Here is a 19,678-nt window from a genome sequence, read left to right as displayed (position 1 = left end):
TGATATTTGATCAGTGTGTCAAAGAATAAATAGAACATTATTCATAATTTCAGAATTTACATATATCCCTAACTATATTTGTCTAGGATAGTTATTTGAGTCATAGTGATGAAGAAGTTCGCAGTATTTTTAATATAAAACCTTAACAATATTAACAACGTGTCCCTGATCCTAAGATTGTCTACAGACATATACCGCGTTCTCTCAGAATAAACGGTGAAATCCAGACCTAACCTGCTGCGTGTGTCTATCTTATGATCAAAGGTGGAATGTACATTATTGCTGGCAGGTTTCAGCGATACTGGACAATACTGGCGGTCCTCGTATGAGACTCTGGGCTTTGAGGACGACATGGAGGCTCTCCTGGATCAGCTGAAGCCTCTCTACCAGCAGCTCCATGCCTATGTCAGGTCAAAACTCATCGACACTTACGGCAAGGAGAAGTTCCCAAAAAGTGGCCACATCCCTGCACATCTCTTCGGTATGTCTGCAACAAGTCTGCAAGTTCTAAGTTCAGTTTGCAAACTGCATATTGACTTGACATTATATAGCGCGCTCTGGAAAATGTTTATTTATATTTGACGCATGCGAACCACAATCGTTTCAATATCAGCGCACTACAAACTTATCCTAGGCGTTTAACCCCGTTTTACTTCACGCTTTAATGTTTCATAAGGCAACATGTGGGCTCAGCAATGGAATAACATCTACGATATCCTCCAGCCCTTCAAGGGAAAGGCAGCTATAGATGTTTCACCAGAAATGGAAACGCAGGTACGTGCCTGTATTGTTGTGCTTGAGGAAATGATATGGGCATGTATGATTACTGGTCTCAATTTGTCATATTGTCACACACAACATTTTAACCACACTCTGTGTCACGTGCTTGTTTACTTTCAGAATTACACCGTGCTGCAGATGTTCAAGACAGCAGAAACGTTCTACAAGTCTCTTGGTCTCCTCCCTATGCCGCAGGCATTTTGGGACAAGTCCATGATCAGCAGGCCGCAAGATGGCCGCAGCGTTGTCTGCCATGCTTCAGCCTGGGACTTCTCAAACAAAAAGGACTTCAGGTAGTAGCATCTACTGGATATCAAGAGATATCTGATCTGAGAGCCTGATTTATGGGCTGTATCGACTGGGTATCTTTGGATATCTGGTTTGGCAGCAGATTGTGTGGACTTTGTCGACTGGATATCAGTAGATATCTGGTCCGAGAGCCTGATTCGTGAGACGTGTACATGCATCATAAAGAATCGAAAATGTATCGTGTCTTACAGTTACAAAATTTGTGAAGAATACTCTTTACCAAATTTAGGACACCAACATGGGTTTTTGCTCATTGTGCTGGTTTCAGAATCAAGATGTGTACGGATATCAACATGGAGGATCTGATCACCATCCACCACGAGATGGGGCACATCCAGTACTACCTCCAGTACAAGGACCAACCTATAGCCTTCAAAGGTGGAGCTAACCCAGGTAATCCTTCCTTCTTCAGACCGCATCACATGATGGCATCAAAGGCGTTTGTTTCCCTAGTTTCCCCCACTTTGATATTACGAAATGTTGATAAAGTGACGTACACCCACCCTGTCACTCTCTATTCTTGCAAATTCTCTATTCCCTCTATCAGCAAATGTTGATAACTTATTTTTCTTTGGTCTCTATTTAAACCGATGTTTTCTGGACAGGTTCTCTTTTAGTTTCCATTCTGAAAGTACGCTTGTCCACTTCTTTGATAAGCGAGTAAGTGCATTAAATTTTACGCCACCTGTAGCAATATTTCGTCAATATCATGGAAGGGGACATCAGAAATGGGCTTTACACCCGGGTCTTCGGCGTGATGGGCGAAGGCCTTAATCACCAGGCTACCCCACCGCCGCTCCATGATGATGATGAGGAAGTTGAGGTGGAGGAGGAGATGAGGTTGAGGTTGAGGAGGAGCAGGAGGATGGCGTTGGTGAAGGAAGATATATTTCCAAACGTGGCTGTGATATACGATCTGACCTAGCTGGATGTTGTGTTGCAGGTTTCCACGAGGCCATCGGCGACACCATGGCGCTGTCTGTGTCCACCCCTAAACACCTTCGCAAGATAGGCTTGCTGAAGAATCTGGTAGACGACAATGGTTAGGGATAAGTCCTGATGGTATATGTACAAGTGATAATATAAATTGCAGAGACTAGGAAAGGATGTTAGACATGCTTGGATCAATATTTATTTAAAATCACAATAGAGGTTATATTATTCATTGATCGTACAACCTTTGAGCACATTTTGTAGGAAGCTTTTGAAATCTTTGTTGAAAGTGCAGGCTCGATGGTACCTCAAGAGTTTGAAGTGTATATACCAGAGACTGGAGATGTGGGATTATTGCTACAAAAAATGAAAACTGAGTCTTGGAAAGTTAAAGTCATCCCTCGTGTCATACAATCTTGGTGAAAAGGTTTTGTCACTCTCATTATGCCACGTGTTCGGGAAGGTTCGGTGTATCTTTCACAACCGGTGACGACCGTCTCAGATACATGCAAGGACATATAATTTAATCATCTACATAACCAATGTGCTGAAGAATCTAGGCCGTACAGGTGTTCATTTTGTTCATCCGCAGAAACCGATATCAATTTCCTGATGAAAATGGCCTTAGAGAAGATTGCATTTCTACCATTTGGCTATCTGATTGACCAGTGGCGTTGGAGTGTGTTCAGTGGAGACACGCCTCCTGAGGAGTATAACCGGAAGTGGTGGGACTTAAGGTGATCAGCCAACCCTACACTTACCCTTTCGTGTCGGATATCAGTCGGACGTACTGCTGTATTTGTATTGCGCTTGTAATTCTCTGGTTTCAGTGTGGGGAGGAATGTGGTGAAGGAAACTTAAGCATAGTATATGTTTATAAAGGAGTATATAAAGGAGTGAGATTTGTTTTACGCCACACTCGGCAATATTCCAGCTACTAGTGTATGGAGGCGGTCTGTAAATAATCGACGTAAGAGCCGAGTTAAGGGATCAGGTGGTTAGATTGCACAGATTGATGCTCATGCTGTTAATCACTGGAATGTCTGGTCAAGACTCCATTATTCACAGATCTTCGCCACATAGCTGGAACATTGCTGAGTGCGGCGTGCAACCAAACACAGTCACTCTCTCACTCGCATGACAGACAGTACTACAGAGGTACACATGTCCGTGCACGCGAAGATATCACAAACAGTAGAATAACAACAAACATACTCCACAGATGCAAGCATCAGGGTCTGACTCCACCCATTCACAGAGGAGAAAGCGACTTTGACCCCGGCGCTAAGTACCACGTGCCTGCCAACACGCCCTACATCAGGTAACCTCAAGTGAAGCTTCAGTTTACATTATGATGTGCATTTTATTACATGTATACAGAGGACTGAGAAAATCAAATCATTTTTATAATTCTGTGAATAATGTGATTCTTCATGTTCACGAACAACACTGCGGACCTTACCTCCGTTTGCATCCTTAGTACCAAGCTGTCCATCTCTCCAATGTTTTTAAGTGCGTTACGGGCGGTGGGATAGCCTAGTGGTTAAAGCGTGTGTTCATCACGCTGGATACCATTCTTCGATTATTGACTTGGGCACAGTGTTTGAAGCCCATTACTGCTATCCCCAGCCGTGAATATTGCTAAAAGCGGCGTAAAATTGAACTCCCTCACTAGGTTTGGTACATTGGAGAATGATGCCAGGAACAAATCCTTGACACTCCGGATAAAACATGGGAATGTTTTCAGTGGGTCTGTGAAGAAGTATCGCCACCTGTCTAGTGTGCGTGATTGGGTCCAGGGTCCTGAGCTGATAATGTGTTAGCCCATCTGCATCGGGAATACCAGTGTCCACTTTAATTTGTTGCATGTATATATTTAAATCTGCAAATTGTTGATCGATTGGCTTTTTGTAGGTACTTCGTGAGCTTCATCATCCAGTTCCAGTTCCACAAGGCGCTGTGTCAGGCAGCCAATCAGACGGGCCCTCTGCACAAGTGCGACATTTACCAGTCGAAGGCTGCCGGAGAGAGACTCAGGTAGTATGTTTACACTTTTAAGGACGCTTTAACTATCAGGTCAGCCTATTCTTGCTGGACGTGAAAGAGGAACTGGGCGAAATTAGAAAAATGGAGAAGGTTATATCACACTGAACAATTCGGACCTTCTCTTACTCTTAACTCCCAGTGATTTGTTATGTGCTAGTTAGGTCCAATTGAACCTGTTCCTGTTCCTCAGACAATGCATTGCTCAGTGCGAGAGGAATAAGACCTGGTACATACTACGTATTGACCATTGATGCCATTATTAACTGGATATGTATAACAATGTGAAGACATGCCATGGAGACATAGTTTATGGAGATGGTAAAACATCGCCTCAGTGGCTATGGTATTCCTCCAGCAACATGTTGAAGATGGGTCAGTCCAAGCCATGGCCCGACGCAATGGAGATTATCACTGGGCAGCGGAAGATGGATGTTGGTCCCCTGGTGGAGTACTTCAAGCCGCTGCTAGATTGGCTGGAGGAGGAAAACTCTGGCAAATCTCTTGGCTGGGACGAAACCTGTCCGCCCGGCATGGCTGGGAAGATCACTGACGAGGATGTGGCCAAGGACTGGCTAAAGGAGTACAACCAGCGGTCATCAGAGGTGTACTATGAGGCCACTGAGGCTGAATACACGTACAACACCAATATCACTGAATACACCATACAGGCATCGGTAAGTAGCATGTTGGGAAAATAGCCCACTTGTCTGAGGCGTCTCATTTCGCTGATATGAGCTGATATGGTGTGCAGTTCTGACTCCGATTCTCAGTGATTATGACCCCTGGTATATAACACCTTTCCAGTGTCCTTTATGATCCTTGGTAAAAAGCACTTTGCCAGTGCTCACTATGATCCTTGGTATAACACACATTGACAGTGTGGTTTATGATCCTTGGGATAAACCACCTTGCCAGTATTCATTATGATCCTTGGCGTAAAGCAAATATGCCTCATGGTATCTGTTATAAAGCATCCTGCTAATTCTCGTTGATTTAAATGCTGTTTGAACAACTTTAAACTACTCTCTTCCATCAAGAAAAAGGACAGGCAACAACACAATAGATGCACTGTTCCCATCGACATTTCATTCAACTCATTATGTCACAGAGAACAGATTGTAGTGTAACAATATCGGAATGACATTTGGAATCATTTCCAGTTTCAGGATGGTGATCTGTAACGAAACATTCATATCACATCTTATATCCTATACCTAGGGACCATGATCGTTGGTCCTTAGTTAATATATAGCCAGGAGATCATAGTTAACATAATGTCTTTCGTCTAATCTCATATCACCCTTATCACCAGCTCCTATGGTGTGTTCCCAGGTCGAGGCCAATCTGAAAGTGGCCCGGTTTGACAAGGAGTCGGCAGCTAAAGCAGCGGAGTTTGAAACCAGCGTCTTCCCTGACACGCTCCTCCAGAGAGAGTTCAAGCTTATTAAAGACATCGGAACCAGCGCGCTCAAGAATGAGACAAAACTTGCCAGGGTAATTCTTGCACCATATGTCATATTTGTTATTTCACTTTCTCAGTAAAGTACAAATTCTAGTACTTTTTTTATGTTGAGTCCCATCCGGGATTCGAACCCGCACCCTCAGAGTCAGGTACCTAAACGCCAGCACACAAAGTCAGCCGCCTAGCCCGCTCAGCCATCGCGACTGTCACAAAAATGACAGTCGGACAACTGGTAGTCTAGACTGCGTACTTTGTGTACTCCTCTGATAAGTGTGAATTGGCACGGCTCCCACGGTCGAAAGCTATGATTATACGATGCCATTTTAGAAAGTGATCAGATGCAACATAGGTCATATTTGGGATTTCACTTTCTCAGTAAAGTACAAATTCTAGTACTTTTTTTGGTTGAGTCCCATCTGGGATTCGAACCCGCACCCTCAGACTCAAGCAAAAAAAGTACTAATTTTGTACTTTACCGAGAAAGTGAAAGCCCAAATATGACATAAGTTGTATTTGACTACTTTCTGAAATGGCATCGTATAATCAGGGTAATTCTTGACTCGCGCTTGTTCTTTAACACTGGATCTACGGCATGTGATTTGAAATTAGACAATGGTTCCTTGTTAAACCTTGGTCACCTGAATAGGGATCACACGGGAAACGTATGTGGTCAACACATTAACCCTTTCAACGCAGAAGGTCCAGAATTATATTTAAGTGTAAAATGTATCGTTGTGTAATATCGACAGTGTACACTTTGAAGATAATGAATGTGCTCCATTGTTCCCATAGATGGAGAAGTTGCGGTCTGATATGCAAGGCATCTACAGCAAAGGCCGAGTGTGCCTCTCATCAGGGCGATGTCTTGATTTGGAGCCAGGTAGGTACTCACCTGAACGAAGTCTGCAATATGATGCATTGCTTTACACGTGGAAGTTAAACCTGCAGAGATAGTTAGATGTGTTCTGACATCGCCGTATAAGATTCCAGGTATGGTTTCAGGTGGCGATGTTTGAGCTTGGATATTAGTAGGCATTAATGTACACCTTTGTGTTTGAATCTGCAGTCACTTAACAGCAAAAGTGCTTTGTCAAAGAACCGGGTAGGTGTATCTCTCTATTTCGTCATGTTTGAAAATGGAAAGATCTGGGTGCCGAACGCTATTCGACTTGACGTTCCAGTGTGTCTCTCTACGATGTGGAGACTGACAGAAGCCGTCAAGCGTGTCTCTTTACACGACCAAGCATGGGCTTCCGGCCGACATGCACCTATTGTAGGTCATTGTGCCCTTTCCTGTAAGCAAAGTTGTGACTCGTCCATCATTGCAGGTCTGACGAGACTGATGGCGTCGTCGCGGAACTACAGCGAGCTGCAGGAGGCGTGGAGGAAGTGGAGGGACATCACGGGGAAGACCATGAAGACAATGTATCAAGAGTTTGCGTCGCTAAGCAACGAGGGAGTCCAAGCATTGGGTAGGATGATACAGTTTAAAATATTATTTGATTGCTTGGAGGGATAGTCCAGAATATGAAATCGTCTCGACCTGTCTCTGTGTTTTGCAATATTACAAAATAAATGTAATGTTTATCATGACCAGGGTGAGCCTTTATCGCAAATGCTCATATATGAGTAACTTAAAAGTTGAGGGATTTTAAAACAAAAGTCCAATGTTACCCACCTGAATTTCTGGTTTCCTAGGTTACGCCGACACTGGGGAGTACTGGAGATCCTGGTACGAGAGCGACACCTTCAAGGAGGGACTCCAGAAGCTCCTTGCAAAGTTGAAACCTTTCTACCAGCAACTGCACGGCTATGTCCGCCGGAAGTTAAAGGCGGTGTACGGAGCTGAGCACTTCCCATACAGTGGACATATCCCTGCCCACCTGCTAGGTCAGTGTTCGTACATATAGTAAAACACATACATAAACACACTTGTATAGGACTTGTTGAATACAAGAAGTGGGATGGTGTACCACAAATTGGGCACAAATAATTTTCATATATAATCGACAGGCACCAATATAATGAGTAATTTTTTATTTCTATCTTTGATATTCCATATCAACTATTATCTTTGATTTTGAAAAAAAAAACTCACATAATTCGGTGACGTCTTTGTTTATGAATGTCAATTCTTGTAACCTGCAATTGCATCTCACTCATCTTCGTTTCCATATAGTAGCTTCTGTCATCTTAGGTTTGATCACACATGAGAAACATTCACTCACCATTCTCTTTACCTTCAGGTAATATGTGGGCACAGGCGTGGAAGAACATATATGATATAGTCATACCTTTCCGTAACAAGACAAGCATGGACGTCACACCTGAGATGAAGGAACAGGTATAAATGGACATATGGACAATTTGTCTCATCACATCCGTAACATATCCCATAACTGTAAATTGTAACATGGCCAATGACTGTAACCTGTAACATATCCAATAACTGTAACTTATAATATGGCCAATAACTGTAACTTGTAACATGGCCAATGACTGTAACTTGTAACATGGCCAATGACTGTAACTTGTAACATGGCCAGTGACTGTAACTTGTAACATGGCCAATGACTGTAACCTGTACAATTACGATTTCCTTGGACGTAACCTGTAAGATGATTGTGAACAGTGGCAGTAATTTGTAGTATGACTGACTTGAATGGTTCAGCTGTGTCAGATAATTGCTTTTACTAGCTACCCTGAAAGATTATTTGTTATGATTAGTTTCATCCTTTCGGGTTTTTTTATTGCAATGACTGTAACAGATATAAATGATTGACCGCAATGGTTGTTTCCTCTTACATGACAGACTAGGATAGTGTTATCCTGTAGTTTGACTGGGTATGGATGCGTCATTTACTATGACTGACACAGTGGATGTTCACTGCAGGGCTACACGGTGGAGAAGATGTTCTGGACAGCAGAGAACTTCTTCAAGTCGTTGGGTCTCGAGGCCATGCCTATGGAGTTCTGGCGAGACTCGATGATCAGACGCCCCTCGGACAGAGATGTCGTCTGCCACGCCTCTGCCTGGGACTTCTATAACGCTAAAGACTTCAGGTTATAACTGTAATGCAAATCCACCATAGTTATAATGCAGCATATCAAAAACAAGTATTTCCTCTTAAGCTTTCTCTTTGCTTGAGACCAGAAAATGTCCAACTACACAATAAAGATGAATATGTCTAGGATCATTCAGGGCACCTTTTTCGCGTCAAAATGTGAAAGGGTATATGTATAGTTGATCACTTTTAACATAAGTTTGAACCCCACACTTTTCCTTGTGTCCTCAATGTATTAGATCTTGTCTTTTTTCCTTTACCAGCTAAAGTTCTTATATCTTGTTGGTTTCAGAATCTAGGAAACTAGTGGTAAAGTGTTTTATGATTCGAAAATGTATCGTGCCTTACAATTACACAATGTGTGTGGAATACTCTTTATCATACTTAGGACACCAAGATGAGTTTTTGCTCATTGTGCTGGTTTCAGAATCAAGATGTGTACGGATATCAACATGGAGGACCTGATCACCATCCACCACGAGATGGGGCACATCCAGTACTACCTCCAGTATAGACATCAGCCACATGCATTCAGGGATGGCGCTAACCCAGGCATGTTTCAGATTGGTGCTTTCTGGCTATCTCTGGGGAATGTGGGCATAAAATTCTTCGTATTTATGAACGTTCCCTAATCCATCGGTTTTAATGTAGATATAATCTGTAACTTGTAAATCCACTGCAGGTTTTCACGAAGCTATTGGTGACGTCATGGCGCTGTCTGCATCTACCCCCAACCACCTGAAGACAATCGGCCTGTTGGAGAAGGTTGAGGATGATCCAGGTAAGAGTCATCCACTTCATCATAGCTCGTGCCTCACATCCTTCATCGTCAGTAGAGGAACATTAGGTTTCACGGAGTCCATGGCCTCCAGATACGACCCGTGAAGATCTTTGGTTAGAATTGGTCTTCAGCAACCCATGCTTGCCGTAAGAGGCGACTAAGGATTGGGTGATCATACTCACTGTCATAGTTCACGCATGTCGTCGTATCCTAACTACTTCGATCGATGCTCACGTGGTTGATCACTGGATTGTGTGATCCAGATCATTTACAGACCGCCGCCATATAGTGGGAACATTGCTGATTGCTGCGTAAAACAACTAACTAACCAACCTTCAAATATACCTGGTCTTAATAGCATGGCAATGTATTACGATGACGAAGGTAGCCCTCACGTAATCCTCTACTCGGTATTGCGACATCCATTGAGCGAATACGTTAGTGGTTCTCAAATACAATGCCAAACCACCTACTTCTATGCCTGTAACTTCAGAGAGTGACATCAACTTTCTCATGGCCACTGCCTTGGACAAGATCGCCTTTCTTCCGTTCGGCTACCTGATAGACCAATGGCGATGGAGTGTGTTCAGTGGGGAGTCGCCCATCGACAACTACAACACCAAATGGTGGGAGCTGAGGTACAGGAAACAACAATTATTATTCAGTTGAATAATTAGATGACCGAGTGTCTTTTGTTTTAACCATGACTCCAGCAATATAACAACGAAGAGAACCAGAACAGCACCAGAAATGGGCTTCGCACATGCCCCTGTGTGGTAGCTGCACCCTTGATGAGCGAAAATTTCACTCCGTCTTCCTCATCGCCCTGAATATAAAGCAATAATACCTTTTATATATATCGGGAATAATGTTCTTTTCATTTCCCATTCCCTCAGTGTATCCAAGACACCTGCTTCTATAACACGATACTTGATATGACTTTGTTCAGCGAGTGTTTTTCGTGCATCCCTATATTGTACTCCTGCACACTTTATGTAACTTCATGTGACCTGTGAAGATGCAGAGTAGAATAGGTGTTCAGCAACCCATGCGTGCTACAAAAGGCGACTGTGCTTATCGTAAGAGGTGACTAACGGGATCGATCATCAGGATCACTGACATGATGGCACATTTCATCGTTTCTGGATTGCGCAGATCAATGCTCATGCTGTTGATCACTCGAGTGTTGAGTTCTGACTCAATTACAGACCCCCGCCTTATAGCTGGAATATTGTCGAGCGCGACGTAAAACAAAACTCACTCACTTACGTGCCTCGTGATTTCTACAGGTTCATGTGCCATGCTCCCGTAGCCTTGAAAGAAACTGTATGCGGGAACTGTTCATAGTATGATCTAGATAGTCTCTTTGTAAGGCAGATACAGGACAAAACTGTATCAGGAAAGATGACTAACCCTATTGAGATTGTGTTGTGACCTCCGTCTGTGATGTGGGTCTGTATTGTATACTAGATGTCAGTACCAAGGCGTGTCAGCTCCAGTGGCCAGGTCAGAGGCAGATTTTGATCCTGGTGCAAAGTTCCATGTTCCTGCCAACACCCCATACATCAGGTAGGTTCACATAAGGTAAGATCCTTTAAGTAATGATGTGTGCTCTTCATTTTAATTTTAATATTTAACATTTAGGATGTGTCACCGAGTTATGTTGGACCTATATGACGCAGATTATGTTTGGTGTTACCAGATACTTCGTGAGTTACGTCATCCAGTTCCAGTTCCACAAGGCGCTGTGTACGGCCGCCGGACACACTGGGCCGCTACACAAGTGCGACATCTACAATTCCAAGGCCGCGGGAACACTTCTAGGGTTGGCTCTTATTTCAATAATTTCTTATTTCTAGTTAATTCCATTGGACCATAGATTTATTCTAACCGACATGCAGGACTATTGTGTTTTATTTTATCGAGTGATGATTCCGTAATATGATCAAATGAGAGATACGTCCGTATACTCCAGATAGGGGTTCTAGACTTCGTTACATTTTCTTTGGCGACAGAAATAACAAACATATTGGAAATATATGACCTAGACCCTAACGTCCACTTTCCTACTGCCAGCAATGTGCTGAAGCTTGGAGCATCCAAACCGTGGCCGGAAGTGATGGAGATGATGACGGGAGGCAGGGACATGGACGTCGGGGCGGTGATAGAGTACTTCCAGCCGCTCTTTGATTGGCTGGAGAAAGAGAATGAAGGGGAGGAGCTAGGCTGGAGTGATGGTTGTCCATCAGAAGACGACAATGAAGCTGCTGCGTTTCTGCAGGACTACGATAAAGAAGCTGAGAAGCATCTGGTCAAAATGACCGTAGCGGACTGGGCATACCAGACTAACCTCACAGAGGAAACATCAAAGGCATCGGTAAGTGGATAACAGGATACTTCACAATGAAACACCTTTGTGAGAGGAAAACTATAGCTGAATTAATATATACTGTACTGTGGCGTATGATGTCATTATAGGCCATGTAGTCTGCAAATATGGAAGCGATCTCTTGACTACCTTACGAAATCCCAGCAGACGTTTACTGTATGATTCTGACTTTATTCTTTCATGTATGTCAAACTGTTGAAAACCACACAAACGCTTGATTTCCCACATGGGTACCATGTGTCTAGCCTGTTTCTTGTGTCCCTTTCAGACTGTACTGGGATAATGCTGAAAACCGCATAAAACTTCACTCACTCGTCCGATGATATTTATATTAGCTGGTTCTATTTCATATTGTCACAAAGCCCATCAAAGTGATTGTGTCTTTTCTGTTGTAGGTTCAAGGTCGCTTGGATCTGGCTGATTTCCAGAAGCAATACGCCGACAAAGCCAACAAGATAGACTGGAGGAACCTAGAGGAGGAATCCATGAAACGCCAGTTCCAGAAGATCACAGACATCGGTACCAGTGCCATGAAGGATAAGAATAAATTAAAACAGGTAAATTAATGGGAGAATAGCTGCGGCTTGTCACTGTTGTTTGTTTAAGGTCGTAATCAGTAATATTTCGGCTATGACGAAAGCCTCGGGCAATACATAAATTGTCATTCATCCTTTTGGGATTATTCAGGGATTATCTGTTTCACCGTGCTCAACCGATTTATTCAGTACTGTCTTACATCAAGGGTGAGTTTAGGTTTACGCCTAAGCCCAATAAGTTGCAAAACTTTATATTTAGATGGTATTGATGTGTTCTCTTATAACCTTTTTGCAACAATCACGTGTAAGCCCGGGGTTTGTTACAATGATAGCTACGCCCCTGTTGTTTGTGTATAACAGTCTTTTAGGGATTCTTTGTAAGAGCATACATGAATATACCTTAGTCTGTGAAATGTAGACAAGCTACTTCAACGTTTCAATGGCTGATGCTGTCTTAAATGTTGATCAACGTGAAAGGAGAGGTGACTTTTCGAACTTTGAAGTCACATATCTGGTCATACTGTCATGTGGAGAGTTTTGTCACTCTGAATCTTCCTGCATATATCTAAATATGAAAGTGGTGATAACCTGTTTTCACTCACCTGAAATCACCGAGGATTTTATTTTAGATGGAACAGCTCCAGTCGCAGATGGAGGACATCTATGGGGCGGGAAAGGTGTGCCTCACTAAGACCGACTGCAGACCACTCACACCAGGTAGCTTGTTGTCACAGATTTGGACAGCCTTCATCAAGTTTTCGTATTGAAACATGTCTATTTTTGATGTGTTGGTTCCAACATTTACCCAAGTCTGTTTTAACATAACTAACATGACTGTCTTATCAGTATACAAAAGTAATTATTCAAATATACTGTGCAATACACATCATATACTACCAGAACTGCCTACACTATTGTATGCATGCGTGACCCACTCAGTTGCCTCCCTTGGTCACGAGTGAAATTATAATCTTGTATGGAATCCCTGTTCAGCCCGATTACGTTTGCACGTTTGTCAGGTCTTGCAAGTTTCGGTGCTTTCACCAAAGTGGTATAGGTCTAAAACCTAAAACTTTAATCTGACACGCAGTGTTATAACTGCAATAGTGTTCAGAGCGGTATTAATCCCATCTCACTCATATATGCTTCATACACGAGTAGAATCCTACCTTGGGTGTTTACAGTAAGCGAAATCTACTTATGCATTTGACCGAAAAGATCAGTCTTAGGTGTAGTGTATGTGTCATGAACAGTTTACTGTTCAGTGTGTGCAGAGCCCCATGTTTCAGGGCATTTTCTCTGAAGCAGTTATGTCTATATATTGCAAGTTAAAGCTGGGTGTGGTTTCCATGGTTCTCCAGAGTGTAAGAAGTGGGATACTCCCTCTGTGGAACCACAGAATCGGATATCTGCATAGAGGACAAAATAACATACCAACAATTCTGTGGCCATTGCACTTGCTCATAAGAACTGATTAAATAATTTTCTGAGACTGTAACTGAGACTGCTATATTTTGTGTGCACGAGAGACGGTACTTCATCTTTATAGAAATGATTTTCCGCATAATCATGTTCAATATTTGTTTGTCCAATAAGTTACATCGTCATATTTTACAGCCTTGGAAGAGGTTATGGCCTCATCACGTGACTATGACCTGCTTCTGAAGGTATGGAAGGGTTGGAGGGACAACACAGGAAAGAAGATGAAAGACCTGTATCGCCAGTTTGCCGAACTGAGCAACGAGGGTGTGCGAGAACTCAGTGAGTGACCAATGCTCTCTACATCTGTGTTCTGCATCTCCTGAACTGTTTCCCTTTAATGTGGTTTAACCATTGCCGCATCCACACTATAGATGGTGTGTTTCCTTTGTTGAACGAGATACAGAGGTAACCCGAGATCATCTTTGAGCACAAAAGCATTCAAATGAAATCGTACATGTATGGTACTGAGTATGTCAATAACATATGTTTCCAACTCTAGGGTTCTGCCATCATCGAATCATAGATATATTCCATTATCCGCCAGAAGAGTAATATTTGCAGTTTCTAAATCCTTCATCGGGGCGTTAGTGCCGATCTGTGCATTAACACGTTCCATACTTCCACGGTAGACTATAAAGACACGGGCGACTACTGGAGGTCAGCATATGAGAGCAACACGTTCCAGCAAGACATCCAGGAACTGCTGGCTGAGTTACGCCCCTTGTATGAACAGCTCCATACCTATATAAGGAAGAAACTGGCTGATTTCTATGGACATGACAGGTTTCCTGCCAGCGGACACATCCCCGCCCATATACTAGGTGAGTGATGGTTGGACACATCCCCGCCCATATACTAGGTGAGTGATGGTTGGACACATCCCCTCCCATATACTAGGTGAGTGATGGTTGGACACATCCCCTCCCATATACTAGGTGAGTGATGGTTGGACACATCCCCTCCCACATACTAGGTGAGTGATGGTTGGACACATCCCCTCCCACATACTAGGTGAGTGATGGGTGGACACATCCCCTCCCATATACTAGGTGAGTGATGGGTGGGCACATCCCCGCCCACATACTAGGTGAGTGATGGGTGGACACATCCGCGCCCATATACTAGGTGAGAGATGGGTGGACACATCCCCTCCCATATACTAGGTGAGTGATGGGTGGACACATCCCCGCCCCATATACTAGGTGAGTGATGGGTGGACACATCCCCTCCCATATACTAGGTGAGTGATGGGTGGACACATCCCCTCCCATATACTAGGTGAGTGATGGGTGGACACATCCCCTCCCACATACTAGGTGAGTGATGGGTGGACACATCCCCGCCCACATACTAGGTAAGTGATGGTTGGACACATCCCCTACCACATACTAGGTGAGTGATGGGTGGACACATCCCCTCCCATATACTAGGTGAGAGATGGGTGGACACATCCCCGCCCACATACTAGGTGAGTGATGGGTGGACACATCCCCTCCCATATACTAGGTGAGTGATGGGTGGACACATCCCCTCCCATATACTAGGTGAGTGATGGGTGGACACATCCCCGCCCACATACTAGGTAAGTGATGGTTGGACACATCCCCTACCACATACTAGGTGAGTGATGGGTGGACACATCCCCTCCCATATACTAGGTGAGAGATGGGTGGACACATCCCCGCCCACATACTAGGTGAGTGATGGGTGGACACATCCCCGCCCCATATACTAGGTGAGTGATGGTGGACACATCCCCTCCCATATACTAGGTGAGTGATGGGTGGACACATCCCCTCCCATATACTAGGTGAGTGATGGGTGGACACATCCCCTCCCACATACTAGGTGAGTGATGGGTGGACACATCCCCTCCCACATACTAGGTGAGTGATGGGTGGACACATCCCCGCCCACATACTAGGTGAGTGATGGGTGGACACATCCGTGCCCATATACTAGGTGAGTGATGGGTGGATACATCCCCGCCCACATACTAGGTTAGTGATGGGTGGACACATCCCCGCCCATATACTAGGTGAGTGATGGGTGGACACATCCCCTCCCATATACTAGGTGAGTGATGGGTGGACACATCCCCTCCCACATACTAGGTGAGTGATGGTTGGACACATCCCCTCCCATATACTAGGTGAGTGATGGTTGGACACATCCCCTCCCATATACTAGGTGAGTGATGGGTGGACACATCCCCGCCCACATACTGGGTGAGTGATGGGTGGACACATCCCCGCCCACATACTAGGTGAGTGATGGGTGGACACATCCCCTCCCATATACTAGGTGAGTGATGGGTGGACACATCCCCTCCCATATACTAGGTGAGAGATGGGTGGACACATCCCCGCCCACATACTAGGTGAGTGATGGGTGGACACATCCCCACCCATATACTAGGTGAGTGATGGGTGGACACATCCCCTCCCATATACTAGGTGAGTGATGGGTGGACACATCCCCTCCCATATACTAGGTGAGTGATGGGTGGACACATCCCCTCCCATATACTAGGTGAGTGATGGGTGGACACATCCCCGCCCACATACTAGGTGAGTGATGGGTGGACACATCCCCTACCACATACTAGGTGAGTGATGGGTGGACACATCCCCTCCCATATACTAGGTGAGTGATGGGTGGACACATCCCCTCCCATATACTAGGTGAGTGATGGGTGGACACATCCCCTCCCATATACTAGGTGAGTGATGGGTGGACACATCCCCTCCCACATACTAGGTGAGTGATGGGTGGACACATCCCCGCCCCAATACTAGGTGAGAGATGGGTGGACACATCCCCTCCCATATACTAGGTGAGTGATGGGTGGACACATCCCCGCCCATATACTAGGTGAGTGATGGGTGGACACATCCCCTCCCATATACTAGGTGAGTGATGGGTGGACACATCCCCTACCACATACTAGGTGAGTGATGGGTGGACACATCCCCTCCCATATACTAGGTGAGTGATGGGTGGACACATCCCCTCCCATATACTAGGTGAGTGATGGTTGGACACATCCCCTCCCATATACTAGGTGAGTGATGGGTGGACACATCCCCGCCCACATACTAGGTGAGTGATGGGTGGACACATCCCCTCCCATATACTAGGTGAGTGATGGTTGGACACATCCCCTCCCACATACTAGGTGAGTGATGGGTGGACACATCCCCTCCCATATACTAGGTGAGTGATGGGTGGACACATCCCCTCCCATATACTAGGTGAGAGATGGGTGGACACATCCCCTCCCATATACTAGGTGAGTGATGGGTGGACACATCCCCTCCCATACACTAGGTGAGAGACGGGTGGACGCTGACATAGGCGGGATAGACTTCCAATAACGTTTAACAAGTTTTTGGTCAATTCCTGTCAAGACTAGTCTAACACTTATGCACAAAGCACTCAAAGTGAATGGACTAGTTTATTGAAAATACTACAGAATTCACCTCACACGGAGACCTGTTATTATGGATGATGAGAAGTCAATGCCACCTCTGTTACATCCTTCCGATATAACATCCATCTCTGTGACATAATGATACTACAACCTCCGTCTCTGTAACATTGTGTCGATGTAACACGTATTGTATAAGAATCATCGCTGTGTCATGAGGGAATCAGGTTGAGCAAACAGATCAGCTGTAGTGATACAAATTTGTTTAATTTCGAACATTTAAACTCCAGTTGCCTCTGCAGGTGTTTAGCTATTAGACTGGTTGTCCTCCATTTCCAGTACTGTATGTTAAGTGTACTCTCTACGGCGCATGAATAATAGCGTGTACAGCCTGAAGTTCCTCTATAGACTACAACGTCTTTCATACAGATGAATTTGCACTGTTAATGGGACATGGCACCATTATCTGTTATTTCAGTGTCCCAGACACTTGTGTGGGACTCAAAGGTCCTCTGTATATACAGCAGAGTATGAAATATGCGTGGAAGCGTATCATGGACACATTCCTACCGATGTAATTATTAAGAACCCATATTTTTGTTTGTCTGACAGGTAACATGTGGGGACAGACGATGGAGAACATATTTGACATCGTCCAGCCCTACAAGAACAGGACAAGTGTGGACATCACACCGCAGATGAAGAAACAGGTAACTCGTCATTGTAGGAACACGATTACAGTTATTGTGTATGTGAGCATTCGGAGAGCACTTAACAGTTTGAATGCGAACGCGGCACAACATTAAAACGTTGCTACAAATTGCAAACAGCCAAAGGTAGAGTACAACACGAGGGACTTCAGCTGTTAAACGCCAGTTACGGTACTTCTGCTACCACTGATGGTGATCATAAGGATAGTTTATGTGGTGAATGTGGTACTGATGGTTTTCTTCTACGATCATGATGTATCATGTACGTATTAGGTATGACTTCAGAGGGTATTTCACATCCTTTTAACTCGTTGAGAAAGAATTGTTTACGCTCGATATCGATTACCGATGTTTTAGGATGGAGAACGATCATACACTGGACATTTCAGTGGAGCTTTCGGGGCAGACTATTGCACTGCTGAAGGGGATGAAAACACACCACTAGTTTAGAATGTTTCACCACCTTCTGCTTCCAGAATTACACGGTAGAAAGAATGTTCCGCACAGCCGAGGGCTTCTTTGTGTCCCTGGGTCTAAACAAGATGGTGGACTCTTTCTGGACGGACTCCATGATGAGGAAGCCAGCTGGACGCGAGGTCGTCTGCCATCCCTCAGCCTGGGACTTCTATAACGCAAAGGACTTCAGGTGTGTAGCGCTGTGTTGGTATCGGCCATGAAAACAACACTGGCATGTTCAGCAACATGTTAATCACATACCTATCCGGGTTAGGTAGATGGAGCTAAAACGATCTGGGTATTGTAGAGATAATGGGCGTATCGTTACTCACATTAGTCATGTCATGACATACTATATACACACGATTTGTCTTAATTGCATTTGTTTTATTTATGATTTATTTTCAAGCATTCATAACACGTTTGGCGTAATGCTTTCTATAATCAAAATTCATACTTGACCTCCATATTCACTAAATCGTGTGTTAAGACGGATGTGTCTCTCTCAGACGCGGAACTAGGTGCGGGGTTTTTTTAAAGAAAATTATACATTTCCTGCTTTTGTGACAAACTGAACACGGGAATCGAGAAGCAAATGCTGAAAGAATATTGTTTGCATCTGATTTAGAAAAACAAATAAAAAATATGAATCATAGTCTCTTGTCAACATATTAGTCCTATACGTTTCAACAAAGTTTATTGAAAGTTGGTTTTCTTGTATCTACGTTTAACTCCATATTTGATATATAATAAAGTGTTAGCATATGTCTTTGCCTCGTGTGATGTATTGGTGTCTGTATCGCCACACCAGAATCAAGATGTGCACTGACATCAACATGGTCGACCTGATCACCATCCACCACGAGATGGGGCACATTGAGTACTTCATGCAGTACAGGCACCAGCCTCAGCCATTCAGGGATGGGGCGAATCCAGGTACACGTCACAAACTATTGTTATGCATTTTCTTCAAACATTCATTGTCAGATTTTGTGAAAGTAAGACATTATTGAGTTATCTATATTATATATGTGTTCCCTGCATTACAAGAATTATTTTCGGTGTGAAACATCTTTATTCGCGTCTTTAGTGTGTCATAGTTATGAATAAATAAATAAATATGTTATTTATTTATTTATTTATTTATTTATTTATTTATTTATTTATTTATTCATGAAATATGTGACACTGTAGACGCGTGTGTGCACAAATAGTATTACTGTTCTATCAGTATGTCCAACATGGAAATAACTCTTAGAAATTAGACGGATTGTCAATAACAAATGATCAACTCAAACG

General features: G+C 43.9%; 1 protein-coding gene across 1 annotated transcript in view; it reads left to right on the top strand.

Annotated features, from left to right (window-relative positions):
- Nucleotides 1–19,678, top strand: part of LOC137297592 (uncharacterized) — a 51,345-nt gene that overhangs the window by 27,224 nt on the left and 4,443 nt on the right. Inside the window, exons 30-57 of the mRNA XM_067829441.1 lie at nt 290–481; nt 677–774; nt 901–1,073; nt 1,358–1,482; nt 2,033–2,131; nt 2,615–2,759; nt 3,245–3,343; nt 3,937–4,059; nt 4,424–4,742; nt 5,401–5,562; nt 6,323–6,410; nt 6,859–7,002; nt 7,229–7,420; nt 7,777–7,874; nt 8,424–8,593; nt 9,023–9,147; nt 9,278–9,376; nt 9,870–10,014; nt 10,847–10,945; nt 11,079–11,201; nt 11,453–11,753; nt 12,161–12,322; nt 12,931–13,018; nt 13,919–14,062; nt 14,413–14,604; nt 17,826–17,923; nt 18,400–18,569; nt 19,191–19,315. Coding sequence (XP_067685542.1) covers nt 290–481; nt 677–774; nt 901–1,073; nt 1,358–1,482; nt 2,033–2,131; nt 2,615–2,759; nt 3,245–3,343; nt 3,937–4,059; nt 4,424–4,742; nt 5,401–5,562; nt 6,323–6,410; nt 6,859–7,002; nt 7,229–7,420; nt 7,777–7,874; nt 8,424–8,593; nt 9,023–9,147; nt 9,278–9,376; nt 9,870–10,014; nt 10,847–10,945; nt 11,079–11,201; nt 11,453–11,753; nt 12,161–12,322; nt 12,931–13,018; nt 13,919–14,062; nt 14,413–14,604; nt 17,826–17,923; nt 18,400–18,569; nt 19,191–19,315 — 4,098 coding nt within the window. The remainder of the gene's footprint in view (nt 1–289; nt 482–676; nt 775–900; nt 1,074–1,357; nt 1,483–2,032; nt 2,132–2,614; nt 2,760–3,244; nt 3,344–3,936; nt 4,060–4,423; nt 4,743–5,400; nt 5,563–6,322; nt 6,411–6,858; nt 7,003–7,228; nt 7,421–7,776; nt 7,875–8,423; nt 8,594–9,022; nt 9,148–9,277; nt 9,377–9,869; nt 10,015–10,846; nt 10,946–11,078; nt 11,202–11,452; nt 11,754–12,160; nt 12,323–12,930; nt 13,019–13,918; nt 14,063–14,412; nt 14,605–17,825; nt 17,924–18,399; nt 18,570–19,190; nt 19,316–19,678) is intronic.

Source organism: Haliotis asinina, chromosome 10 (assembly GCF_037392515.1).
Source record: "Haliotis asinina isolate JCU_RB_2024 chromosome 10, JCU_Hal_asi_v2, whole genome shotgun sequence".
In the NCBI taxonomy this organism is placed as follows: domain Eukaryota; kingdom Metazoa; phylum Mollusca; class Gastropoda; order Lepetellida; family Haliotidae; genus Haliotis; species Haliotis asinina.
This window is presented reverse-complemented; position numbering and strand designations above follow the sequence as displayed.